General features: G+C 37.7%; 2 protein-coding genes and 2 non-coding genes across 8 annotated transcripts; 3 read left to right on the top strand and 1 right to left on the bottom strand.

Moving 5' to 3' along the window:
* Window positions 1-4,352: 4,352 nt before the first annotated feature.
* Window positions 4,353-10,240, top strand: LOC136210801 (uncharacterized). 2 transcript variants are annotated; one of them, XM_066002214.1, is made up of 10 exons: window positions 4,353-4,628; window positions 4,909-5,011; window positions 5,458-6,777; window positions 6,899-7,017; window positions 7,185-7,309; window positions 7,517-7,616; window positions 7,824-7,901; window positions 8,053-8,136; window positions 8,623-8,708; window positions 9,483-10,240. In XM_066002214.1, exons 3-10 carry the CDS (start codon window positions 5,526-5,528, stop codon window positions 9,664-9,666), a joined length of 2,028 nt encoding a protein of 675 aa, XP_065858286.1. In that variant the 5' UTR covers window positions 4,353-4,628; window positions 4,909-5,011; window positions 5,458-5,525; the 3' UTR covers window positions 9,667-10,240. The 2 variants fall into 2 exon arrangements, with proteins under 2 accessions (XP_065858286.1, XP_065858285.1); XM_066002213.1 differs by having other exon boundaries at window positions 4,353-4,746.
* Window positions 10,241-10,698: 458 nt separating this feature from the next.
* TRNAD-GUC (transfer RNA aspartic acid (anticodon GUC)) lies at window positions 10,699-10,770 on the top strand. The gene has a single exon. It is a non-coding gene; the product is annotated as a tRNA-Asp (tRNA).
* Window positions 10,771-10,837: 67 nt separating this feature from the next.
* TRNAD-GUC (transfer RNA aspartic acid (anticodon GUC)) lies at window positions 10,838-10,909 on the top strand. Its single transcript has one exon. It is a non-coding gene; the product is annotated as a tRNA-Asp (tRNA).
* A 10,958-nt stretch (window positions 10,910-21,867) lies between these two features.
* Window positions 21,868-25,744, bottom strand: LOC136210800 (uncharacterized). Of its 4 annotated transcripts, none has more exons than XM_066002211.1 (4): window positions 25,589-25,744; window positions 25,329-25,449; window positions 22,790-24,662; window positions 21,868-22,612 (listed from the first exon to the last, which is right to left on the bottom strand). In XM_066002211.1, the coding sequence occupies exons 3-4, from the start codon at window positions 24,638-24,640 to the stop codon at window positions 22,277-22,279; spliced, it is 2,187 nt and encodes a 728-aa protein (XP_065858283.1). In that variant the 5' UTR covers window positions 24,641-24,662; window positions 25,329-25,449; window positions 25,589-25,744; the 3' UTR covers window positions 21,868-22,276. The 4 variants fall into 4 exon arrangements, with proteins under 4 accessions (XP_065858283.1, XP_065858284.1, XP_065858281.1 ...); XM_066002212.1 differs by having other exon boundaries at window positions 22,790-24,656; XM_066002209.1 differs by lacking the exon at window positions 25,589-25,744 and having other exon boundaries at window positions 25,329-25,582.
* Between the last annotated feature and the right edge of the window lie 504 nt (window positions 25,745-26,248).

Here is a 26,248-nt window from a genome sequence, read left to right as displayed (position 1 = left end):
AACGAGAAACATAACATCATTCTGAATACAAGAAGAAATGAAAAACGGGAAATCTTCAACGAGAATTTCCAAATGAGATAGAGATCTTGCCCAAGCAGCTAAATTATGTGCGACAACGTTCGCTTGGCGTCTCTCATACACGAACTCGATTGAGCCAAAAGCACGTGCAACCTCAATAATATCTCTAAGAATTACACCCAACCAGTTTGACAAAACTTGATCTCCTTTAAGTAAATTAATTGCCGAAACTGAATCAGAAGCAACCAAAACCGAATGGTATCCACAATCTCGAACAACACGCAACGATAAGAGAATTGCTAATAATTTTGCGTGCAATGCAGACATTGTAGTTCCAATTGGTCCTCCACCAGACATTGAAACTAATCCATTGTGATCCCGAACCACCATGCCAAAAGATCCTTGGGACGTTCTAACCAAAAAGGAAGCATCACAGTCAAGCTTAAAAAAATTTGATTCTGGAGGCTGCCACCGACTGCTTGATGAATTTAACCCGACTCCTGCTATAGACCCTACTACCGGATTAATATCTCCAACCTGTAATACCGAAACACCCACCTCACCACTCTTTGCCAAGCCATATACATCTTGTGGCCAATTATTAATTAAATTAGCCACTCCACCAACATTTCGCAAATCAGCAGCTATATTTTGATTTGCAACATCTTTACCACTCCTATGACCAGCAAATATCATTTCATTGCCCAACCCCACATTAAAATCAAACCTCTCTATATCTGCAGCATTACCACCTATATTTGAAACATAATTACACAATTCATCAGCCCCAATCAATCCGCTTCTCCTAACCCCCATCATCCTAACTCCTTGCACATCCGAAGGCCTATGTATCATTTCCTTTACAATTGCTACCGTTTTAATTTCACCCAAACGCGCTTTGCCATGATTAATTTGATTTCTTTCAAACCAGATAAAGTGAATTATTCCACAAAACAAAGCAAACTCCCTCGATGATAATAATTTCAAAACAGCAGCAAACCACTCTAAGCAAGTCAGACCTTCAATCTTATACACAGGATATAGCAGATTTGCTTGTCTCCAGTATGATTTTGTACCTGGGCAATCTTTGAATAGATGAATTAGAGTTTCAGCATGATGCGCACAGAAATAACAATGACCAAACACATTAATTTTTCTTTTCAAGAGATTATCATAGCAAGGCAAGACATTCTTTGCAACATTCCACACTGTGAGAATAAACTTCGATGGAGCATTAACCTTCCATAAAAATTTCCAAAAAACATTAACACCCAAAGAAGGACCAGCCATTGAAGAAGAAGCCTGCAAAGCACCATTTGCTACTTTATAACCCGATTTCACAATATACTCTCCATTTTTTGAAAAAATCCAAAATAAAGAATCAGTCATATTTCTTCTACTCAATGGAATTTTCAAAATAGCAGCAGCAACATCTGAAGAAAAGCAAAAATTAACCAAATCCTCTTTCCAACGGAAATCATCAAAATTAATCAAGCATGAAACATACTGTGTTGGAGTTGGATTGAGCAAATAGAGTGGCCGATTACACGGAACTTCAGGAATCCAACGAGATTGTAATAAATTAATAGATCTACCCTCTCCAATTCTCCAACAGCTTCCATCAACAATAACCTGTCTTGCTTTTAAAAGACTCCTCCAAACATGACTAGCACAGAAACCCACATTTGCCTCCATTATATTCGTCCTTGGAAAATACTTATGCATAAAAACTTGGGAGACTAGAGACTCGGGAAATTTCACCATCCTCCAAACCTGCTTTGCAAGAAGAGCAAGATTAAAAGCAAAAATATTCCTAAAACCCAAACCTCCTTCATCCTTAGATAAACACATCTTTTCCCAACTGATCCAATGGATTCTTTTTTGCCTAGAATCATGATTCCACCAGAATCTAGCCATAATTTGTTGTAACTCATCACAGAAAGTCTTTGGTAGCAAAAAGCAACTCATTATATATTGAGGAATCGCATGTGCCACTGCTTTAATCAGAATTTCTTTACCCCCACGAGACAAACACTTCTCTTGCCATCCACAAACTCTCTTTAATAATCGGTCCTTTAGGAAGTTAAAAACTGCCTTCTTTGATCGCCCAATAACTGATGGTAAACCCAAATATTTCTCAAAAGTCTGCACCTCTCGCACCCCTAACACTTCTGCACACCTGATTCGACTCTCAATGCCCACCCTTCTACTAAATGAGATATCAGTTTTTTCATAATTTATTTGTTGTCCAGAAGCATTTTCATGCACACTCAAAAGATCCCGAACGACAGAACACTCGGTAGAGGTAGCTCGAAAAAAGATAATTGAATCATCTGCAAAGAAAAGATGAGAAATAATAGGCCCAGAGTTGCTAACCCGAATACCATGCAAAGCTCTATTACATTCAGATTTCCTAATTAATGCTGATAGCCCTTCCGCACAGATTAAAAACAAATAAGGTGAAAGACGATCCCCCTGACGAAGACCCCTACTTGGTTTAACAAAACCTTTTGGCACCCCATTTATAAGGAAAGAAAAGGAAACTGAAGTAAGACAACTTTGAATTAATTCAATCCAACAACTAGGAAACCCCATCATATCTTTTACTCATATCCAACTTCATAGCACAAACACCCTTACTATCAATCTGATGCTTCATTGAATGGGACAATTCAAAAGCAATTAAGGCATTATCCGTAATCAAACGATTCAGAACAAAAGCACTTTGTGAAGGGTGAATAATAGAATGCAAACAAAGCTTAAGCCTATTTGCCAACTTTTTTGAAATAAGCTTATACACAACATTGCAAAGGCTAATAGGACGAAGATCTTTTAAAGAACTAGGATTTTTAACCTTCGGGATAAGAGTAACAAACGTATGATTTAAAGAGGAAGGAAACAAACCACATTTAACACATTTAGAACTAGAGCTACAATCTGATTCCCAACCACATCCCAATAGGTTTTTAAAAATAAGCTAGACATACCATCAGGGCCAGGTGCCTTTGAATCGTCGGTTTGCTTTAGGGCCACTAAAACCTCCTCAGCAACAAAAGGGGCCTGCAATAATTCAACTTCATCACTGGAAAGATGTCTATCAACTACACTCAAAATAGATGGACTGGATGTAGGTTCTGTAGTAGAGAACAACCCTTCAAAATAGGAAACAATAACACCCTCAATCTCATCCTCCTTATCATGCCAAACACCATCACTGTCCCGTAACCGTGTAATACAATTCACTCGTCTCCTGACATTCGCTTTAGAATGAAAAAATCTAGTATTTCTATCACCTTCTCGAAGCCAAGATACCTGTGAACGCTGATGCCACATAATCTCTTCAACCTCCTGTAAGTGGATAATCTCCTTTTCAATGCATGCCCTAACCTCTTCCTTATCAACTGTCATTATGCCATTCTCAACTTCTTGCAAATCATTTGTAAGCCTTTTTAATTTAGTCCCAATATGACCAAAACTTGACTTATTCCACTGTTTGAGAGAAGCACCACATTGCTTCAACTTCTCACAAACAGTCAAATGTGCCGCGGAATCTGAAGACCAAACTGACTGAATGACACCACGACATCCAGGATCCCTTATCCACATTTTTTCAAAACAAAACGGACGTTGCTTAACACATTGTACCCCATCAGTGTCTAATAAAATAGGTGAATGATCTGAGGCGACTCTTGCTAGGACAGAAACCATTGTTTTTGGAAACAACAACTCCCAACTAACCTGGCAAACAACTCGATCCAACCTCTCCCGAATTCGTGAGTCCCCTCTGCTACCATTAGACCATGTAAAACAACCACCAGAAGAACGCAAATCAAATAAATCACAATCATCCAGACAATTCCTAAAAGCATCCATTGAACGATAATTATCCAAAGAACCTCCCTCCTTCTCCCTGGAATGTACATAATTTCATTGAAATTCCCAAAACAAACCCACGGTAGATTCTCCCGACAATGAATATCCCTTAGCATATTCCATGTTTGTATTTTATTAGTAGATTCTGGCCAACCATAAACCCCTGTACCTCTCAATCATAAAGTTAATATCTATCGGGAACAACCATTTGATTAATTTAAGATTTTTTTTTTTTTTTAAGTGTGGCCATTCTGTCTTAAAAATTGTAAATAGTTAACGGTAGTTTCACAATATTACAATAATTGAAAAAATAAAATATCTTAACAAACAAATGAAAATGAGGAGAAAGGTTAATTAGGGTTTATAAATTCAAAATTTCATAATTTTGGAGGGTAGATTGACTTCTACATTCTTCACTCACAAAGTCATAAACAATTAGGTCTAGGGTAAAATCTGATAGTCCACCCATACCTACCAAATCATTCTTAGTGGTGGCTCAAACCCATAAAATACACACGGCAATACAGGAATTCTCCAGCTATTCCCGTTCCGGCTCAAGTCGGCGAAGCCAATTCCGTCCAAGAATATGTTCGGATGCTAAAATGAAGAAAAAGCTCTCTTTCTACTGATATTCTGGCATCTCTGTGGTCTCTCTTCAAACAAAACTGTCTCCATAAAATGAATCAGAAAGCTCTAAGGGCGTTTTTCTTAGCAAGCGGACAACTCAGTTCGTCGAGGTCACTCTTACTTCATGGCTGCTAAATTTTGTTTGCTTTCTGTTTGGATGCCGGGAAAACTAGGAAATTCATCGTTCATTTATGTGTCATGAGTGACAACTTCTTCAATTCTAGAGAGGTTTATATTTGCTATGCGGCTGATTTTGTTACGAAAATCAGTCGAATATAACTGGATTATATTTATATAAATCTCGAAGTTTTCTTGTGGTTGAATTTTGTTCTCTTTGGTAGATTTTGTTACTGTTTATTACTCACTGGTTTAGTTTTCATTGAATTGTAGGATTGCGTCGCTAATAAAGAGCATGTTGGGTCTCAATTATATGGAAGGGCTGGTTCTGCACTCTTCTAAGTTAGGGAAATAACATTGGAAGCAAGTTAGACTGGTAAATATGTTTCTACATATGCTTTCTTGTGAATTATTTGTGCTAATATATGTAGGTTCTTATGGTGAATAAGTTCGTTGAGTTTTTTTCATTGGCAGTAGGCTAGAGAGGTTTAGCTTTTGAGTTATATATTCTTACTAGTTAGACACTACCTGGTAGGTTTCTAATTATGCAATTCTTTATTCACTGAAGTCAGAAAAAGAAGCAGACACTGGGGAAGAACAGTAACAGTTTTCTATGAAGTAACTAAGTAGAGTTAATTTCTTATACATGTTTTCTTAAGTATGATACCCTGGAAGAACAGTTTTTTTTTTTGTTATCAGTTGATTTGGCCGTGGTTATGGTTCCATGATTTATTTTCCACTCTTGAATGTCTTAATTATTTGAGATGTACAAATTTGTATGCTAGTTTCCATTTAATGATACATAATCAATTTTTTCTGCAGTTTCTTTTGCATAAAGATTAAGTATACTTCATGCTTCTGTGAGGAGATTCTTCAATGAATATGTGAAAATGTCTGGAAGCAGAAGGCCTCCTCAAACTGGTCGGCACTCAATTACGTTAAGGTGCAATAAAGTTGAGGGGGCATCTTTTGGTATTGCTGATGTTGTCCTTGATAAAAATACCTTGACAACGTCTGAGAAGAAAAAATTAAGCAAAATAAATACTGAACCGAAGCAACCTGTGATACTGAGCACAACAGAGCTAATCTCCACAGTAGGGCATATATGGAATAATGTAACTGCTCTTCCTACCTCTGGATTGAAAGGTAACTCAAATCGCAATGGTAGTGGTTCTCAGAAAAGTGTTATATTGAGTGATCTCATTGGGGAAGGTGTTGGAGTGGCAGCTTCAAAAGATGATAGTAGATACTTTGGTGTTGATACACGGCCAGATAGTAATTTCTCTTCTCTGGTGCGACCGAGGTTTGAATTTCTCAAAGTAACTCAGAAGATATCAATGTTGGGACCTTCCTATGAAAAGTTGCCATCACTTCCACAATTTTTGACGGGGAGTACCAAATTTTCAGATGAATACCGGAAGCAAAAGGGGTTTGCAAGTGTAGGAATCGCATATGAATTGGAAAGAATATATGAATCGATGAACAAAAAAGTTCCTACTGTATCTTGCAATCTTGTCGATGTTGATGTCAGTATGATTGAGGAGAAGAAAACTGATAAAATATGCTCCGTCAGCCATGCAGAAGGTAGTGTTTCTAGAGATGCAGCTTATCTTGGCAATAACCTCGCTATGAGAAGTGCTGACTTATGTTCTGATACAATCAAATTAAAAGATGCATCATGCCATGATAACACGGAAGTGACAATGGAAACGGATCTAATCACTTCCATCCACTCTGATTATTTCCTTGTGCCTCCTCATGATAATAATGTAAGTAGTAGCATTTCATGGGAACCAAATTCAAGTCTTTCTGCTGATTATCATGTTGGCTTAGCTCCACACAGAAGTACACATGAAACGTTCCAACCTAACATTGGTGATGATACCTTGGTTGAGAACACAAGAAAACAACCTCCAGAACTTGTTGCTGAATGCAAAAATACAATGAAGATGCATCCATCAGTGTGTGAAAGATCTCATCATTTTCTTGCTAAGCAAGAGCATGCTTATGCTGGTGCATTCGCGGGTATATTTGTTAGCCTTTGTCTGCATCCTGTTGACACAGTAAAGACAGTTACTCAATCTTTTCGAGCAGAGCAGAAGTCTATCTGTGACATTGGGAGGTCAATTGTTTCAGAAAGAGGTAAATTTTGCATTTCAAAGATGAATTGCTTTTGCTTGGTCGTAGTCTATAGAATTTCTTCTTGGGTCTTTGTGTAAATGTCTATAAGGTCTTGTGTAGATTGAAAAGACAAAGTTTTCAGGTATAAGTGGGCTTTATCGGGGAATTGCTAGCAATATTGCATCTTCAGCTCCAATATCTGCCATTTACGCATTCACATACGAATCAGTTAAAGGATCTTTGCTTCCTCTTTTCCCTAAGGTGGCGTTCCTCACACACACTCCCTTATTTGAACATTGCATTTATTATTTTTGCTTTGTGTGCTTCAGAGAGGAAAAAATAGCCTTGTCTTGCTGTGCAACCTTCTCCTTTTTCTATTCTCTGATATTTATCTACCTTCTGAAAGTCTTACCCTTGAGTCTTTGCAGGAATATTACCCTCTTGCCCACTGCATCGCTGGTGGGTCTGCAAGCATTGCCACTTCCTTTGTTTTTACTCCTAGTGAGCGTGTAAAGCAGCAGATGCAAATTGGTTCACGCTATCAAAACTGCTGGTACACTGACATATCCTGCTATACCGACTTTGTTTGGCAAACTCATTATAAACTTACTCAATCATTGGAATTTGGAATTATTTATTTGATTAACTGTGTTCATGTTTTTCTTCCCATGCACCTGACACTTGTTCTTCCATAACTACATTCTGCTTCCTGCTTTTCTTTAGTTTTTGTCAATAACTATGCTATCAAATTTCTTCACAGGAGTGCACTGATTGGAATAATTAGGAAAGGTGGTTTACCTTCACTATATGCCGGTTGGGGAGCTGTACTCTGCAGGAATGTTCCGCACTCTGTTATCAAGGTTGTCTTTCTATAGTGAATTTAGGGCTGATTGAGGTATATATATTCATGTTGTAAAGCAGTTAAGAAAAATCATAAATTTTGTTCACGCCCTGTCCTGTGTCTTGGTCCCTGAAGTTGTATTTGCTATGGTTTATGGTGCCTGTCTGCTGTTAGTTTTGCTTTCTGGTCAGCATCTGATTCTGAGGATATATTTGTTGCTATGCAGTTTTACATGTATGAAAACTTGAAGCATTTGGTGTTGTCATCACAAAAATCCGCTGCTCAACCCAACACTTTGCAAACAGTTTGTTCCTGCTTTTCCCATGCTTTAGTTTGTACTTTCACATATTCTGTTCTAGCAGTCAACTTCTTTTGGCAGTCTGGCTTCTTGTTATCTGGCTGCTATCTGTTTTAGGCTTAGTTGTGCATATCCTGATAGATTTCTATTGCTGCAGCTAGTTTGTGGAGGCATGGCAGGATCAACAGCTGCATTATTCACTACTCCTTTTGATGTGGTGAAGACAAGACTACAGACACAGGTTAGTAAGCAGTGTGACATGATTCCACGGAACCCTTATACCTTTGTTCCAAAGTCAAGACATAGAAGCTTCATTTGTTTTCTTACCTTATGGCATATTTTATACCTTCACGTATAAAATATGCGCTTCATTTGTTTTATTACCTTATGGAATATTTTATACCTTCACATATATTTTCCAAAGTCTGTACATACTGGCATATTTTATACCTTCACGTGTTCGTGGAATAATGAACTAATTATTTGAAAATGGACAAGGAATCCTTTGATGCACTTTCGTGAGTAATAACTCAAGATCTTTATTGTATGTGGAAGATGAAGTTATAACATTGCTGTACGGTAGGTTTCCCTCTTGACGAGAAATGGAGTTACGTGAGTGCATAGAGCAGGCTTATTGCTTACTGAAGAGGGGTGCTGTGTTGCATTAAATTGACTCTTTATTCCTGTGTGTTCTCTTGCTTACTAAGTAGATGTAATCATATATCAGGTTCCTGGTTCCATTAGCCAGTATGACGGTGTATTTCATGCCCTCAAGGAAATAGGCAAGACTGAAGGTTTGAAAGGCCTCTACAGGTATGTATTTTCTTCTGATATTTGCATCTAAATGAATTGTCTTATTGTTTACATTTAAGGTCTGAAACCACAGAAACACATGAAGTTTCGAAACCATCTTTTAGGAGCCTTACTGTGTACTTATGTTGGACGTAAACTTTGACTTTAACGCGTTTCACGTTTCCTTATCTGTTTCAGAAACTGAAACTCTTGAAAACTTGTACCAAACGTTCTGGGTCACGTTTCCGTAGTTTAAAAAAATTGGAAACTTGTTTCTCAAAATTTGGAAACTCGTTTAAAGTGTTTTCAAGATTCACATATTCAGTAGATCTCTAATATTTTCTAGATAATTTGCTACAAGCTTTCAAAATAAAATAAAAAATCTCTTTTTTCCCTTTATTATTTGACTTATATGTACTTTTTTTTTTATTATTTCATGTTTCCTTTATTCTTTACAAATATCGTTTCCACTGTTTCTTTCCAGTTTCCTTATTCGTTTCAGTTTCCATGTAACATAGCTGTATACTATAATAACAACAAGTCTTATGGCTGGATTGAGCTCTAATACTATTCCATTAAAACTCTTTATTTTTTTCGAAGTTGATTTTGACCATGGAAAAAGGTTCTATATGCAGTAATTGTTATAACTTTGAAATGGCAGAGAGATTCTGTAGAATCTTTTTACCTTTTTCTTTTCAAGTGTCATAATTTTCTATTTTTGAGGCATAGGAACCTGTGAAGTTTCTAATATAATAAAGTATGTTTGACAATTGTTGTTCTTATTTCCGTGATCAGGGGATTAATTCCAAGATTGGTCATGTATATGTCTCAAGGAGCACTATTCTTTGCATCTTATGAATTTTTGAAAAGATTATTTTCTATAGAACTTCAACAAAGAATTCAGAACAAAGAAAGCATGGAAGATAATCAGCAGCATGGACACCCTGATCCTCGCATTTTCCCGGCAAAAATGGCATGAGGACTTATCTTTCGAGATATACCTGTCAAAGAAGCAAGATATACTGTCAGGAGGAAATCATTAATGTTGGGGTTTCCACTCATGGACCTCCGGCTATCAGAAATGGAGCAGAAATACCCCAAAGCTTTAACGAGAAATCCATTGTCGTTTAACTTTGATTTCATCTTATTGTCTTTTTGCCCTGAAATCAGCACACACATTCGCCGGAGATGCCACCTAGACGACATGTCATAAAAATCTCTGCCATGTAGCAAATCTTTTTATAATTTGTCATCCACGTGACATCTCCGGCTAATGTGTTTGCTAGTTAGCGCAAAAGGACTATGGGTGAAACCAAAGTTAAATGATAGTAACTTTCTCGTTAAGGACTACTTCACACCATTTGCACTGTTGAAAAAGCATTGAGCAGAATAATGGGGTGATTATAGGTCCCAATATTGGTGTATGTAAATTGATGTTACCTAGTTTCAATTGTATTCTACAAGTAGTTGATATTGAAGCCAAATTCTTTTATCATTGATTGTTTGTAATTCTCAATAAATGCCTGAATGTTGTTGGCTGCTTATGCTATACATATCTTGTTACATGTTGACCCTTACATTAGATCAATGTAAGTCAGTTCCAAAAACTTAAAAAAGAAAAAAAAAAAATCTACTTCAACCGTCCAAATAATTATAAATATAAATATAAAATTATGATCACGAGGTTGTGGTAGAGTGGTAAAAGCTTTTCTCTTAACCAAAGGTTAAGGGTTAGACTTTTACCCTTGGGAATGGAAAGAATTTCTGTGGCCAGTAGTCTCATCCATAGAGGTGCTAACAATTTAGGAAAGTGAATAATCACTGTTGTTGGCGGTAGATACTCTTACGAACAAAAAAAAAAATTACATACTAGACATTAAGTTAAAAAAAGAAAAAACAGTTCAGCTGGAAAAAAAAATTCAACTTTCATGAATCAAAGTGGAAGTCCATTAAATGCAAACTGATATATTAATTTAGGATATAGAAATAAAAATGAAAAACATCACATCAAGTCGTTGTAGTATAGTGGTAAGTATTCCCGCCTGTCACGCGGGTGACCCGGGTTCGATCCCCGGCAACGGCGTGATTTTTGTAAATTTTCTTTTATTATAATACGTTATATAATAAAAGATACTGCTTTATAACATGAAGTCGTTGTAGTATAGTGGTAAGTATTCCCGCCTGTCACGCGGGTGACCCGGGTTCGATCCCCGGCAACGGCGAAATTTTCAATTTTTGAGTATTTTTCCCTATATTAAAGGCGAGACATGTGAGGTGAGTGGTTTCCAAGGAGCTTGGCTTTCCAATGCAATCATTCAGTCGGTCAGTGTAAAACATTAAAAGCTGAACCCATTATCAAACATCTACTAGGCTAGGTTTTTTTTTTTTTTTTTCATAAGTTACAAAAATATAATAATTTTTAACTTCATAAATAACACAACTATATACTATCTAACATTGGTAATTTGATAAAAAAAATATAGTTGTATACTAAATCAAATACTTGTCTCTAGGTAAAGGTTAATGAGAATAATGAAAATTTCTTTATCAATATTTTGTCCATAATTTTTCTTTAACTCTCTTTTTTATCATATGGACTTTCAAATCATGTTAAGTTTTTTATTTTGTTGGGATATAATTTAAAAATTATAAAGATAAAAAGTTAAATAAATATATAAAAGAGAAAATGCAAAAAAGAAAGAAAAAGATAACTCAGGCAATAATAAGTTGCTTCCATTTCATTTGAATATTCATTATCCATAAACATTTTTAAATTGATTTATTTATTTATTATAAATAAATGTGTTTGTTTATGTGGGTTACTAAACCTAGCCACTAATTTATACTTCTAGCCCCGTGAATAGACCGAACTACCTTTTGCACTAAATTTGAAAAAACCAAAAACCTCTCAAGAACCCTATACGATTTTTGTTCAAATCCGGACAAATTAGTGAACCGAATCATGGATGGTGACAGAAACCGTAAAGGAAAAGCTAAAGTGGTAAGATTTACCGCTTTATTTCGTTGATTTTTACATCGAACTGAATCTGTGGGGGTTTTTATATATTCGCCGGAATCGCAGTCGGGCGTATGAGAATCACGCCCGACCTGCGGTTCGGGCGTATCAGTATCACGCCCGACCAGTGGTGCGGGCGTGATAGCCACATGCTCGCACCAATGGTAGGGCGAGATACGCATACGCCCGAACCGAAGATCGGGCGTGATGCTCATACGCCCGCACCACTGATAGGGCGTGATGTTCATATGTACGACCAGTGGTTCGGGCGTGATTCCCTTACGCCCACATTGTTTTTTTTATAAAAATGTATATTATTTAAAATTTTAGTAATTTAGTTTAATTTTAGTATAAATTTAGTATAGTATTAGCATGATTTTTACAATTTTATTAATTTAGGATAATTTTATAAATTTAGTATAATTACAATTATTTACAATTGTATTAATTTAGTAGTGTTTTAGCATAATTTTATAAATTTAGTATAATTTACATTATTTACAATTTTATTAATTTAGTGTAATTTTTTGTAGACGGAGCGGCCTACTAGGGGTGGAAAATCCATCCCGTCATCTGCTCGTCGTCTAGATATGGACGGCGAGGATGATACACCACGACATACGAGATTGCGTGGTATTGATATTTCCGGTCGTAGGCGGAGAGGGGCTGCGACGGACCAGTTGAGGAGGGGACCGATTGTGGAGCAGTCCGATATTGATGGATCGGAGGAGGCGACCGATTTTGATGACAGAGAGCCTGATAGCGATTCTTTTCAGGACTACCTGGATGTGGCAGCCTGGGCAGTGCGACAGTCCGCTGTTGCACATGATCGCGAGGTTGAGGATAGCGATGAGCAGCCGACCCCGGGGAGACAGTCGACCCAGCGCGTAGGAGGTCGTTTTGCGAGTACATGTAATTTTATAATTTTAGTATTTTAGTATATTTATAATTTTAGTATAATTTTAGCATATTTTAGTATAATTTTAGTAATATTTTAGTATATTTTAGTATAATTTAGTATATTTTAGTTTCGTATAATTTTAGTATAATTTAGTATAATTTTAGTATAATTTAGTATAATTTAGTATATTTTAGTATTTTAGTATAATTTTAGTATAATTTTATAACTTTCAGGGACAAGCAAACGTCCCAAAGCTAGTGAGGACGAGAGCTGGCTAGTTACTGCACGGTGGATGGTGGCCCCGTTGATGGTTCCGTGATTCCTAGTTTTCTAGGACATGTTGCCTCACGGATGTTGGGAGGAGAGATTCGGTCGTTTCTGACATGCTACAACAGATCATCAGCATGTCAATATTTGTGTCAGTGGTTTTCTGGTGCGTCACCCGAGGTAAGAATAATATAGTGTGTCAACATTTATTGTAATTTGTATTTTTAACTATAAACATAAAAAACATTCAGTAATTGTATAAATTGTATATGTGTCATTTTACAGCTGAGGGAGATGATCGAGAGGACTGGTTTGTCTCACCTTCCACATGCTATGTTTAAGAACCTCGACACTCCGTTGTTGACTGCGTTCGTGGAGCGGTGGCAGCCCGATACGAACTACTTCCACATGCCGTTCGGGGAGATGACTATCTAGCTGCATGATGTGTGGCAGATTCTTCGGATCCCGATCGACGGTCCGATGGTGTCCGAGTCTCCCCCTACTGACGGGCTTCATGCCATGTGCATGATGATGTTTGGGGTGAGTCAGGCTGAGCTTCTGTTGCCGACCCGACATTTATGGGGTGGTGGAGGTGTATTTGTTGGGGCTGTACACGGGCTTGTCACCGAGGGTAGGGATGATGCTACTCGGACCACATCGTGGATGTGGCTTATGCTTGGATCCACTCTGTTTGTTGACAAGAGTGGAGATAGGATTAGGCCGGCCCATCTTGTTGAGGTTTACAGCGGTGTCACCGGGACAGTTGGACTATCATGGGGGTCTGCTACATTTGCCATGTTGTACCGGCAGCTGGGGATAGCGAGCAGAGGAGACTGTTCAGGTATATGCGGATGTTTGACCCTACTGCAGGCATGGATATACGAGTATTTTCCGGTGTTCCGGCCGCATAGAGGAGCTCACTTGATCCCAGCTGACCATACCCGTGCACTGAGATGGGAGGTCGGGGTACCAGGCAAGACGACCACCCGACTAGATACCATACGCGGACAGCTGGACCGTATGACGGTGCAGAGGTATTTTATAAAATTTTAGAATTAATGTAAGTATTATTTATAGTATATTATTATTTTTTATTGAGTATTATTTTTTTTCAGGTGACGTGGTTGCCTTATGGTCCTGTCCCCGATGATGATCGGTTTCGAGTGTCATACGCCGGTTGGATACGGTGTAGAGACATCGTCGAGCCGTATATGCCCGATCGAGCGCTGCGACAGGTCAGATATACTCAGCCTATCCCACCTGAGTGTATTAGACCTGATAAAGCAGTACGACCATGGAGATCTATAGCGTATAAGCTCACGCATTCCTTAGTCACAGTTGAGGATACCTGGCGGAGATTTCCATCGGCTCGGGGCATTGATCGGAGGAGATGCCGACCAGTTGGATACGATCCCACTGCCTGTGATCCTGCTTATATGGACTGGTATAGGCGATATTCACATCCCCATCTCCTTCATGCACCACAGGCTGGACCGGTACAGCATGCTCGCGCCAACAGTGAATTTGTAAGTTTATTATTATTTAATATTATTATTTAGTATTAGTTTATATGTGTTTAATTTTTAATATTTATTTATTAATTTTTTTTGGTAGTGGGTTAGCTGGTTGTGGTGTGTCACCCAACTATTGGCTACCCACCGATCTGACGAGGATGTTCCACGCATTAAGAGGGAGATGGATGAGTTTATGGATGCGTGGCGTCGGACGAGCTGAATTTTTGTTGTAGAAGTTCATACATTTTAACACTTTTTGTTGTAGATATTATATTTACTCTTTTACGTTTATAAATGTTTATGTTTATTAATGTTTATTTTAATGTTTATGTTTTTAAATTTTATTTGTTAAGTACAATTCTGTAGTTACGGGCTTAACGGCCTATTTACGGGTTTAACGGCCTATTTACGGGTTTAACGAACTATTTACGGGGTTAAAAAGCTATTTTTTTGCCAATCCGACACGCGGGCGTGTGGCTATCACGCCTCACTGCGTGGTCGGACGTGATAGACACACGTCTCACCGCGTGGTCGGACGTGACAGCCAACTGTCCGACCTTGCGGTGAGGCATGGGGCAATCACGCCCGACCACACGGTGAGGCGTGATACGCATACGCCCGATCACGCGGTGAGGCGTGATATCCACACGCCCGCGTATCGGATTGGCAAAAAAATAGAAATTCCCCTCCCCAAAACCCTTGAAAGGGCATTTTCGTCCTTTCACGGGGCTATGGGTGGGAATTTGGGGCTGGGTTTAACAACACCCTTGTTTATTCATAAAACCCATAAAGATAAACCAACATTTTTAAATATATTTTAAGGGTTAGAGAGTTGAAGAATTCAATTTAAAAGATATATCTTTATAGTTGTTGGAAATTGATAGTCACTCCAAACATTTTATTGGGTGAACTTTTGAAAGCTAAATATTATCTTAGGATACATTTCCTTTCCTCCAAATTGGGAAATAATTCTAGTTTTGTTCGGGAAGTTTCTGGAGGACTATTAATGTTTTGAAATTGGGGATTAGATGGAGAATTAGGGATGACAAGTCCATTTCAGTTTAGGATGATTTGTGGACAATTACAGTAGATCGATTTAGGGTGCATGAGAATGTTGAAGTGCACAGGGAGAATATCAAAGTGGCTAATCTATTTGTCCCGGGTAGGAAGGTGTGGAACAGAGGGAAAGTGGTAACCCTACTCTTGGATTTAGATGTAAGGGAGGTATGAAAGATCCCTTTACCAGTAAGAGATTCAGATGACAGGTTAATGTGGCACTATATGAAAAATGGGGTATACTCTAGTAAATCTAGATACAAACTGTTGGGTTCAGAGCAAAGGCGGGATGGGGTCACAAAGGGTGGAGTCGCTTATGGAAACTCGACATCCCGCCCAAGGTTAAGATGTTTATGTGGAAATTGGTTGCAGGTTGTATAACTATGAGAAACAGATTAGCAGCTCGGGGTCTACCGGTCCCTATCCATTGCCCGTTTTGCCATGTTGATGTTGAACACGACTATCATATTTTCGTGGGATGTGTGTATGCCCAAGAATGTTGGAATATTGTGGGTTTCAACTTGGACCTGTTCCAATCCAATTACGTCACTGATGTTACTTTGTAGGTTTTAGCTACTGTGAACCAGGATACATGATGCTCGATGGCTATGACTCTTTGGGTGATATGGACTCAACGCAACCAGGTGGTGTGGGAGAACAAACTGCAACTTCCGTCACATGCAGTTCCTGCTGCTGCTCGGTTTCTGGTGGACTAGAGGCGGCTGAAGTCGACTGGCCCTACTCGGGTCGGAACTGGTGCAGGCGGTACGGGGCAGACACGGTGGATCAGGCATGGCGTGGGAGTTAAATGCAACAGCGATGCTGTTGTTTTCTAGGAAGTTGGTGCCAACGATACTAGGGCACTGTTGCGGAGTTCAGATGGGTCCTTCATGGCATGCCGGATCACTTTATTACCCTATATTATTGAGGTTCGCGTTATCGAAGCACTAGCGCTCCATGATGCTATCTATTGGGCGGATCAACTGCATTGTGTCAATGCCCTTTTTGAAACTGATTCTTTGGTTGTTTTAAACAGTATCAATTCTTTGTTGCCAGATCTTTCTGAATTTAGCTCTATCATACAAGATTGTAGAGTTATTTTGAGTAACGGGTACGATTTCAAAATGTCTTATGTCCCTAGGCTAGCAAACATGGGGGCACATGTCGTTGCACGTCATACCCTGTCCAATGCTAGTGAGTTTGTTTCTTTTTCTGCTCCCGACTGGCTGCAGGAGACTCTTTGTCATGATTCGTCTATTGATTAATTGAATTCATTCGTTTCCAAAAAAAAAGATATATCTTTCAGCATCACATTTATTTTAAAACTGATCTTTTGGAGTCCAAATTGTGGGAATCTTGTTGGTTTATGGTGGAATCTTGGTTCTTTAGATTTTCACGAGTTTAGAGACTATTTACGAAGCCAAAACGGAGTAGTATTGAAAAAAGAGCAAACATTTTACTAACAATTGTACACATGGCTTAGAAAAACATGTCTATTCATAAATTAATTTTTTTCAATAGTAAAAACAAACTCCAACCCATGTTTTTAGGTGTAATCCTTGTTCATCAAAATGTGGAGAATATGTCATAAAAATCTCAACAAAATTGGAGTAGCGAAAGGCCCTGCTTTCAACAAATTTTTCTCAATAGCAAGAAAAATGTGTCTGCTTGTGTTTCTCCTATAATTACGCTGGAACTAATTGAGAGAGATCAATGTAGAGAAAGTGTCCGATAGAGGAAGAGCCATAAGATTTTTCTCAATTAATACCACTTGCAAGAAACGAAGCTGGCTGACTGAAAACGACAGGGAAAGTAGAGTTTTAAGGAGTAGCAGCTCGCCCCACGAACCAAAGCTAGGAGAACATTAAGAGAAAAATGTGGAGTGAGAACGTGGGTAGTCCAAGAACATGAGGAATCCACAATGAAGCAAAGCTCATCGCGCAAAAGGATCAGACTAGAGAGACATGGGTTAGTGGAGCAGGAACGTGGGCACATCGGTTACTAGCACTACGAAGCCACCATATTTAAAGGAGAGAGAAAGGGAGAGAAGAGATCCAACTCAAACCAATTCAACAAAAATGAAATCAATTCAAACCAACTTCTAATGGAATTCAAAACAATTCTCACATTACGGACTCTAGCTATTCTACAGCCTTAGTTTGTTCATTCGAATTTAACTTCAAACTTGTAAGCTCTAGCTCTAGTCTTTCAGTTTTATCAACAAAGCCATTTTAATACGATCCAATCAATGTTTCTCTCTTTGAATTCTCTCTTTTTTGCAACATTTTAGTGTAGTCATAATCAGTCTTCTAGATTCCACTACGAACTTTAAGCATTTTATGTCCTTTAAGCTTTCTATACGTTCGTTTGATTAGAAGTTAGATCTTAGCTCTTAGCTCTTTTTGTAGTTTTTGACAAAGCTACTGGCACGCTCGCAATCCTATCCAATCCACACCAAAAAGGCACGAAACAGCTTGCCATTTATATTTCTCAATAGCCATAACCAACTCCAATCCACGTCTTAAAATGGAATCATAGTTCCTCAAAAAGTGTAGAACATGCAATAAAAAAAATCACTGCCAAAGTGGAGTAGCGGAAGACCTTGCTTCCAATAGATTTTTGCAAGTGACAACTATAAAAAAAAAAAAAACTCCTTTTCAGTCTTATTATCCTCCTTCTTCTCCTTCTAAGTTTAATCTTCCAAAATCATTTGCTTCTTTTATTCTTCAAGCCTTTTCCACAATTCATTCAAGCTTCATTATATTTTATTTTAAAGTTTTCAACTTGTCAAATTCAGGTTTCAATTCAAGATTTCTAGCCACATCCCCAAACAATCGTCAAGTTTCTTAAGTTCAATATTATTTCCAAGTTTTCAATTCACGCATTCTTCAAGTTCATTTTTTTAATTACAATTTCTCTACGGAATTGTCCAATTTCTTTTGTAATTTCCAGCTTTTGATTATTTCCATTCTTGTAATCAAAACATTCAATACAAATAAAGTAAAAAATTTCAATTCCTTAGAGTTGATTTATTTTAATCTTTGTTGCATGAGCTAGTAAAAGCCTTATGTAGTGGAACTAGAAATCTAAAAAATATCTTTTCAGTCCTTAAATCTTTTGTACAATTATCTGTTTAAAAGTCAGAAATCACGAAATGTATAAAATCAATTTGGGAATCAGCACGCTCACAAAACACCGACAAATCAAGAATGACATTAGAATTTTTTTTTAACATCGCTAACATTTTTGGCACATTTGGTGGAACACATCAACAATGGCACCATGAAAGAATACTAAAAAAGAACAAGATGCTTCCAAATTGGAAGAGAATGACAAATCAAGAACAGCCCGAAGGTCTTATTGTTGAAGACGTAAACAATATCGAAAGAGGAAGTCATCCATCGCCACCTCCGTCGTAAGATGGGCCCACACAAAAAATAACCCAAGTGTTGTCTCAAACCACACAACAAAGTGTTCAAAATAATAGAACAACATTTTCAAATAATGCGGCAACAAGCTCATGCGATGGAGCAATTGGCTCAAATGGCGCGACAGACGTTTCACATGATAGAAAATCTCCAAAATTACATGGAAGCGGGGATGGAGAAAGTAGACTTTAACATGGCCAAGTTACAAGAGACAAGTAGAGACCCTACCATAGGGGAAAGGCTTTTCGGGCTGAGAAAAGCGATCAGTAAGATTCTCAAAAAATTGGGTGCCCTCGTAGTCTTCTCCAGACAACTCACGAGTATTATCTTGACTCATACTAAAACCCAAACTATGAGTACAAGAAAGTAAAATTAAAAACTCCAAAGTCAAAAGGAAAATACTTACGAGAAGGCTCGAGAAGAAATCATTGGATGGAAGCTTGGAAAAAGAGAGGATGAACTCTGCTAGGAATCACAAAAAATCGCCAAAGAGAGAAAGAATGCAAGGAAAAGACATGAGAAGTGCATATGGGTGATGAAATGACCTTTTAAAAGAAAGGAACTGCGATGCTTCGGAAAACGAGAACACTTGATGACGTGTTCACGCATGAGAGGCGATGAAAGTTGCGCCTGACAGAATGTCATTAATGATCAAAACACGTTTTGAAGATGAACAACCCTAAAGGGCTTTTTGTTCATTTAGGGGGGCTTCTGATAACATTCGAACTTATCACCGGGGCAAATGTGTAATAATATGGAATGAGAAGGATCCCACATCACTATGTCAAGCCATGTGGATCATAACAGGATATGATACCAACGAGATACGATGAAAGAAGTTGAATGAGAATGATCCGCCATCACGCCTCATCTCAATGTACATCCGCCATCACACCTCATCTCAACGTACGTCCACCATCACATCTCCTCTTGACGGTTTCAGGAGAAGATCAAGGGACGCCTTTAACCTTTCCCGTTCAAATAAAGCACCATTAATGCTAAAAAAAGTTACAAAATATGTATAATTACCCTTGCTCAGGAGTATTTCAGATATGTTGGCTAACTTCCCTCAATTTCTTGTCATTGCCCCTTTATTCACAAATATTATATTGACTTTGGAATCGAAGTGTCCCCGGTCTAACCCAGCGGCGCCTCTCAGGGAAGGGATTCTGATCAAGAAAGTTTGCACATTTATCATATATATATAAGAGAAACCGAGATCCCCTAACTATTGCTTCCTAAACCGTGTGGAGCATTAAACTCCTAGTTTGACTGTCATTTGACTACCACATTGAACTTTCTAACAAGTTTCTCGATAAAGCAGTTTCTTGTATTTTGACAGGTTCTTTTGTAACTATGTCAATAACATAGTAAACATTTTAGGTAATTTTTTTGTATGATTAATTTGTATGTGTCAGACTTAGTTATTGATATTTTAACAGGTTATCTGTGAGACATCAAATATTTTAAACATAATTAATGTTTGAAACAGTTAAATAACGAGTCACATAACTGTAAATCCCCATGTTAAAATTTTTTATTAGATAGATGTAAAGTTTATTTTGCTTAGAAACATTAATTGTAAAATTTATTATTGCAAATGATTAATTAGATAATTAAGCAATTGGTTAATTTGATGTAAAAGCAGGAGCATGCTGAAGGGGACAAAAATATAACATACTTGTATTGTTAGGCATGAAAGCAAGCAAGCAAGGAAGAACATGTCCTCTAAAAGGTGACATCATATTCATAGCTCTGTTGCAGAGTACAACAGTATCTATCAGATGCCAATAATTTGCTTTTGCTTTTGGATTCACCAAATTCAACTGCATTATTGTAAATTTGGGGTTACAATTCGTATAAGTGAGTCGTGTTTATATAGTAAACATGCTATCAGGTGTCATCGTTTCATTGGGCCTAAGGCCTTCGGGCCATGATGGCGTAAGGCGACGCGTTTTGTCATGTACCCGTTGTCCTTTGCGTAACCGTTTCACATGATCTAAAAGCTCTCATTCCTTCACCGTACGGATATTGGGACGGAAGGTGGATAGCAATCCACGTGGCCAGAAGGTACGGTCGGCATCTTTTGGGAATATTTTTTACTTCAGATCGAACTGAGAATCTTCCTGACCCGGAGGATAAAATTGATCCACGTACAATAAATATTATAGAATATTTCTTAGGGTATAATCCAGTTGAGACTTCTACAAAATTGCCAATTCTAGCAATTCTAGCTCCAACACAAACTTTAGCCAATAGCATGCATAAGGACAAGGGATAAAGCATGAGAATAGGAGATGTCAATAATTTGCTTTTGGACTCGGCATTCTGTATAGGAATGTGTGAAAAAAAGAATGGGTTAAAAAAGATGCATAGCCAATATCATGGATCCCGCCACGCGACACATTTATTATTTTTATTGCATTTATATTATATATATTCATATAGTTCATATTTGGTTTTCCTTTATATGCTTACTTTTGTAAGCAAAGGCCTAACTCACCTTAAAAGATACCTTAAAATGTGAAGATTGCTCACATATTTAAGAAGCCATATAGCTTCCTCATTTAGCAATGTGGGATGTCTAATACGCCCCCTCACGTCCAATTCATTTGGTGCGCGACGCTAATATCAGCGGAAGCCCCAACATTGAACCATGGCTCTGATACCATGTAAACAAAGGCCTAACACAACCCAAAAGGTACCTCAAAGGGTGAGGATTGTCTCACATATTTAAGGAGCCATATAGCTTCCTCATTTAACAATGTGTGATATCTAACAACCTTTTAACTTCGACCAGTAGAATATAATTATTTGGTTAGGATTGAAAGACATGTATTAATAGCTATTTCAGAAAGAAAATTGGTTAACTTCAATCAGTTAACAACAACAACAAACAGTAGATATAATAGTTGAACTAAACATGACTGTAGAATATATAAAACACATAACACGATTATGATTATGATACTCATTTTGACACTATGAGTAGGGATAAAGCATTGCCATTTTATTTATTTTTGAAAATGTACTTATCCTAAAAAAAATTGAACTTCTTAGCTAAAAATACAGAAAAATGTAAGAACTTTAGCCACCATTTCCAGGATCTGGTCACCACTATACCCCAAATATAATACAACCCCCTAATCTCTTAATTGGTACTCTTGCTATCAAGTTACTATATGAACAGTATGTGTTTCTATTCTAAATCTAGTTGCACAAAAATGGAACAACAAATCAAACTATGCTTCCAATCATTTTCTCACCTTTTTTCTAATCTCTTGCAGCAACAATTCAGCTCATCAATAAGCTATATAAGTTGCAAAGAATCAAGACTTCCCTGGGCGAAAAACGGCAGCATTTACTGCGCTCCTTCAAATGTTTTGCATCCGATGATCTGATCGACTCTATACTCTAGCAATTGGAGAAAACGGGGGATTTAGTGCGTAAGACTGCTGGATGTCCTCCGTTTTCTTGGAGACTTTCTTTGTCTTCTCCTCCTCTGTCACTGCGTCGATTAGGAATTGCACTTCCTCCTCAATAAGCACTTTCAGTGAATTGCAATGTGGCAATTGCTTGCTCCTTTCCTCCCCGGAGGTGATGGAGGAGGCTTCGGTACGATGCAGTACAGCAACACAGATGGAAAATGCTTGTAATGTGGATAGTTGCGCGTGGAAATCAACTGCATACTTTCCTTCTTCCACAACTGTCATGGTCAATGCTGGAAGTTTTTGTTTCGCTCCCTATAAGACGGATGTTAGAATCTGATTAGAGATAATTTGAGGCTACCGAATATATAAGAAAGCACGAAGAATCAACAATATGTATAGAAACCCTTTGCAATTAACCAATCTATTTACGGGCGAAAAGTTCATTTATAGAAAACATGGCCATGATTCAGCATGAATCTAGAAGCTTACCTGCAACAAAATCTCGAAAGGCCGTTGATTATTGACGAGTGGTTCATCTTCAGCACAACTGATACCAGGACTGCCGAAGATAGTAATAGGGCAGCACATATCCCATCCGCCACAATCACAGCCTCCACCGAGTCTCCATCTATCAAGCAACGAAGAAGGCCCCCGACTTTCATCTGTTGGCAAACTATGGTTTCCCGTTGGAATTACTACCTTCACCTTCTCTTGACTTTCTCTAGCTGTAGTTCCTTTTCTCCTTTGCTCGAACGTAGAATGGTTGAGCAGATTCGAATGCACTCGATCACAGCTCTTATCTCCGCTTTTGTGTTTCAAGCTTTCTCTCTTGTCAATTGGTAGTTGAATAACAACTGCAGCGATTTCAAGGTCCGAATGTAAAACTGCAGACGGCCACGGGCAAGGATTTGAAGAGTCAAAGGCATCACTTTCGGGAGCATGTTTTCGCCGATTCTTGAGTCCTATGTGTTCAGCAGCATTGTCCAAACCCGAATCATTAGGAGGTTTAACATTATCAAGGGAATCTTGTGAAGTAAAACTTTGTCTTGCGTGTGCAATATCATACAATACGAATTCTGTCAACATAGAATCATCGAAAACACCATCTTTTAATTCGGAACAAACATAGCACGAAACTTGCATCTGTGCGACGACTGAGGACTCCTTGTTGACATCAGTTAGCCCCCAGGCACCAGCATTACTCTTCTTTCTACTGCCAATCGAGTGAAACGTGTACACCCAATTAAAAGCATTCTTTCCTTTCCATGTTTTGGCAATCAAAACTTCTTCGGGGCAATCCAACGAGAACTTCAAATATGGCACGCCTTGGTTACTTTCTAACTTGAGACATCCATGTAGATGAACTGGTGAAGATGCCACAGCTGACTGATGGTAATCTTTCTTCACAAGTAGAGAATCCATATCTGATTTCGCAGCCGTGTGTGAGAAGTCGGGCAACAAAGATTTCCTCGAGATTGGATTTTTTCTAACATTTGTCATCCCAGTAGTTTTGACATCACATGGTTCTGATATAATACTACCCAAAGGACTCTTTAAAGACTTAGATTTCATGAATGGATCAAACATCTTTCGAAACCGAGACTTTGAGCTCCCTCTAGACGAGCAATCACTTTCTGAAGGCGAAGGAGAATACGGAACTTCTACCTTCGCAGAAACTGATTTATGGAATGTCAAAGCCATATCCTTTTCAAGTAGCTCATTAGCATCATTTACAGGGCCAACAACTTGTTCACATCTTAATTTTGAATTCTCAATTGAATCACTTCTTACTCTTTCAGCAGATTGTTTTTCCCTCTTATCTAAGTCGGGGGATATTTCGATGAACCCATTCGATGAGCGTGGTTCCAGGCAGGACCTCCTAATTGAGGTCGGTTTCGAATTCACATTCCCCGACAATGCAGGAGATTTCTTCCCTCTTTTCTCTTCATCTGAACTACACAAAGAATCAACAACACTAAAGGAGAAAGAAGTTTCACTTTCACGCGATAATTCAATCTTTCTCCTTCCCTCATCGCCACCCGTTTTCTTCATTTTCCTTACCTCCCGGGAGCTTTGATAAACTGAACCTCTCCTCAGCTCAATGCTACTACTCCCTAGACCAACAGTTCTAGATTGAGTCTTGCAAGAAGAACTCCGATATCTACGAAAGCTTATCTCTGTGAACCCTTCCTTAGCTGTCAATGAATCATCTTTTCGAGCAACTTTGCTGCTTTTCCTTCTCTTTTCCGCATCTGGAAAATGTCTACAAGGGAGAACAGTATTAGGACTCAGATCCGAATTGCAGCTCTTCTGAGAATCCGACTCCGTGTCAATCCCCATCTGTCGATTCGCAACTCTGCAACTACCAAAAACAGCAAATAATCAACAAATGGATCATAGCCTTTAAAGGGGCAAAAACAGCAAACAATTAACAAATGAATCATAGCCTTTCAAAACCGAAAACCCAAAAACTAAAGTAAAACCACAGCCATCTGCAATCAATTGCAGCAGTATCCACATATATCCAAGAATCCCCAAAATGTAAAATTCAGATAACCTAGAATCAATGACAATACCTAAAATCTAAAGCAGATTAACAATTTCTTCCTGCAAAACAAAAGAAGCAAATTCAACATAAAAAATGTACCTTTTCAAAAGGATTATTTCATAAATGTAATCACCAGCTAAGAACAAACACATAATAAGATCATCTTAGAAATCAGAGATATAGACTAAACAAAGATCAAACCAATAAATTTCCATGTTTGAACACCATAAATAAGCTCTATCTACACTACATTGAGATTAGGTTTACAGACAAACACTTTTCCACAATTTAAGATCACAAAAAATTCAAAAAATGATCTTGATAAAAAAAAACGGATACCCTTTGAATCATCAATGAATCTTAGCATTTGTAAAGGCTATAGAGAATAATTGCTCGCAAAAACTTTAGCTTCACTTACATTCCAAGCCAAATAAAAAAAAGGGGGAAAAAGACATGAATAGCAAGAGAAAATGGGCATACCCCACACAGATCTCAGAGAAGTGAATTGAAAGAAAACCCTATTGAACAGCAAGCAGAAACCATTATTTCCAAATCAATCTCTGGGGCTTACTGAAACTCCTGTTATGAAGAAGCTATGAATCTGAAAAAGGGTGAAAACCCATATTAAAGAAGAGTAAGCAATGACCCAAAGACAGAGTCTTTAGACCTTCAAAGAATCAAAGGAAGTAGAAAAGAGTAAAGCAGGAAGTGGACCAAATGCGGCAGAAAAGCAAGCTTACATATTTATTCACAATAAACACACAAATAAAAAGTATGTTGTTTTAGAGAGAGAAATGCATGCCTGCCTTGTAGAAAAAAAGGAGAAGGTAAGTGACAAAGTGAGTGTCTTTCTCTCTCTAAACCTCTCTCTCACATGAGAAAGAGAGCTTCTCACAGACATAGGACTGCCATCTTTTGTTCATGTCTACTAAAAAAATTTGTTTAGCTCATAAATTATATTTTGTTAAAAAATTAAATTTATATTTGGTAAGGTACCAATTTAGCAATATGTTACCATATTAGTATCATATTTCATCCAATTTTTTTTCGTTTCAACTCAACATTTTCATATTTTACCCTTATTAATTAATTTAATATCAATTTTACGTTTTGTTATTTTAAATTTTCAATATATAATGAATGGTTGAATTTAATAAATGATACAAAAAAAATAAGAATTATTAATAAATAGAGATAAATAATATTTTAGTCTATATTCTATATATTTAGTATAAATTAATTACTCCTTTCATTTCAAAATAATTGTCACATTTAACCAAATCACGCGTATTAAAAAAATGATTGATTTACATTAATTTTTTTTTTTTTATGAACGATTTACATTAAATTTATGGAACATAGACTAAAATACTTTTTATCTCTCTTTATTAATATTTCAT

Source organism: Euphorbia lathyris, chromosome 1 (assembly GCF_963576675.1).
Source record: "Euphorbia lathyris chromosome 1, ddEupLath1.1, whole genome shotgun sequence".
Classification (NCBI taxonomy): Eukaryota; Viridiplantae; Streptophyta; class Magnoliopsida; order Malpighiales; family Euphorbiaceae; genus Euphorbia; species Euphorbia lathyris.
Note: the sequence above shows the minus strand (reverse complement) of the source record. Positions and strands in the feature narration are given on the sequence as shown.

Bases quoted from the DNA above. Each gene is read 5' to 3' on its own strand.
- LOC136210801 (XM_066002214.1), top strand. From the start codon at position 5,526: ATGTCTGGAAGCAGAAGGCCTCCTCAAACTGGTCGGCACTCAATTACG. The intron at 7,018-7,184 runs GTGGCGTTCCTC...GAGTCTTTGCAG, and splicing joins TGCTTCCTCTTTTCCCTAAG to GAATATTACCCTCTTGCCCA. The intron at 8,137-8,622 runs GTTAGTAAGCAG...ATCATATATCAG, and splicing joins AGACAAGACTACAGACACAG to GTTCCTGGTTCCATTAGCCA.
- LOC136210800 (XM_066002211.1), bottom strand. From the start codon at position 24,640: ATGGGGATTGACACGGAGTCGGATTCTCAGAAGAGCTGCAATTCGGAT. The intron at 22,613-22,789 runs GTAAGCTTCTAG...TCCGTCTTATAG, and splicing joins CTTTCGAGATTTTGTTGCAG to GGAGCGAAACAAAAACTTCC.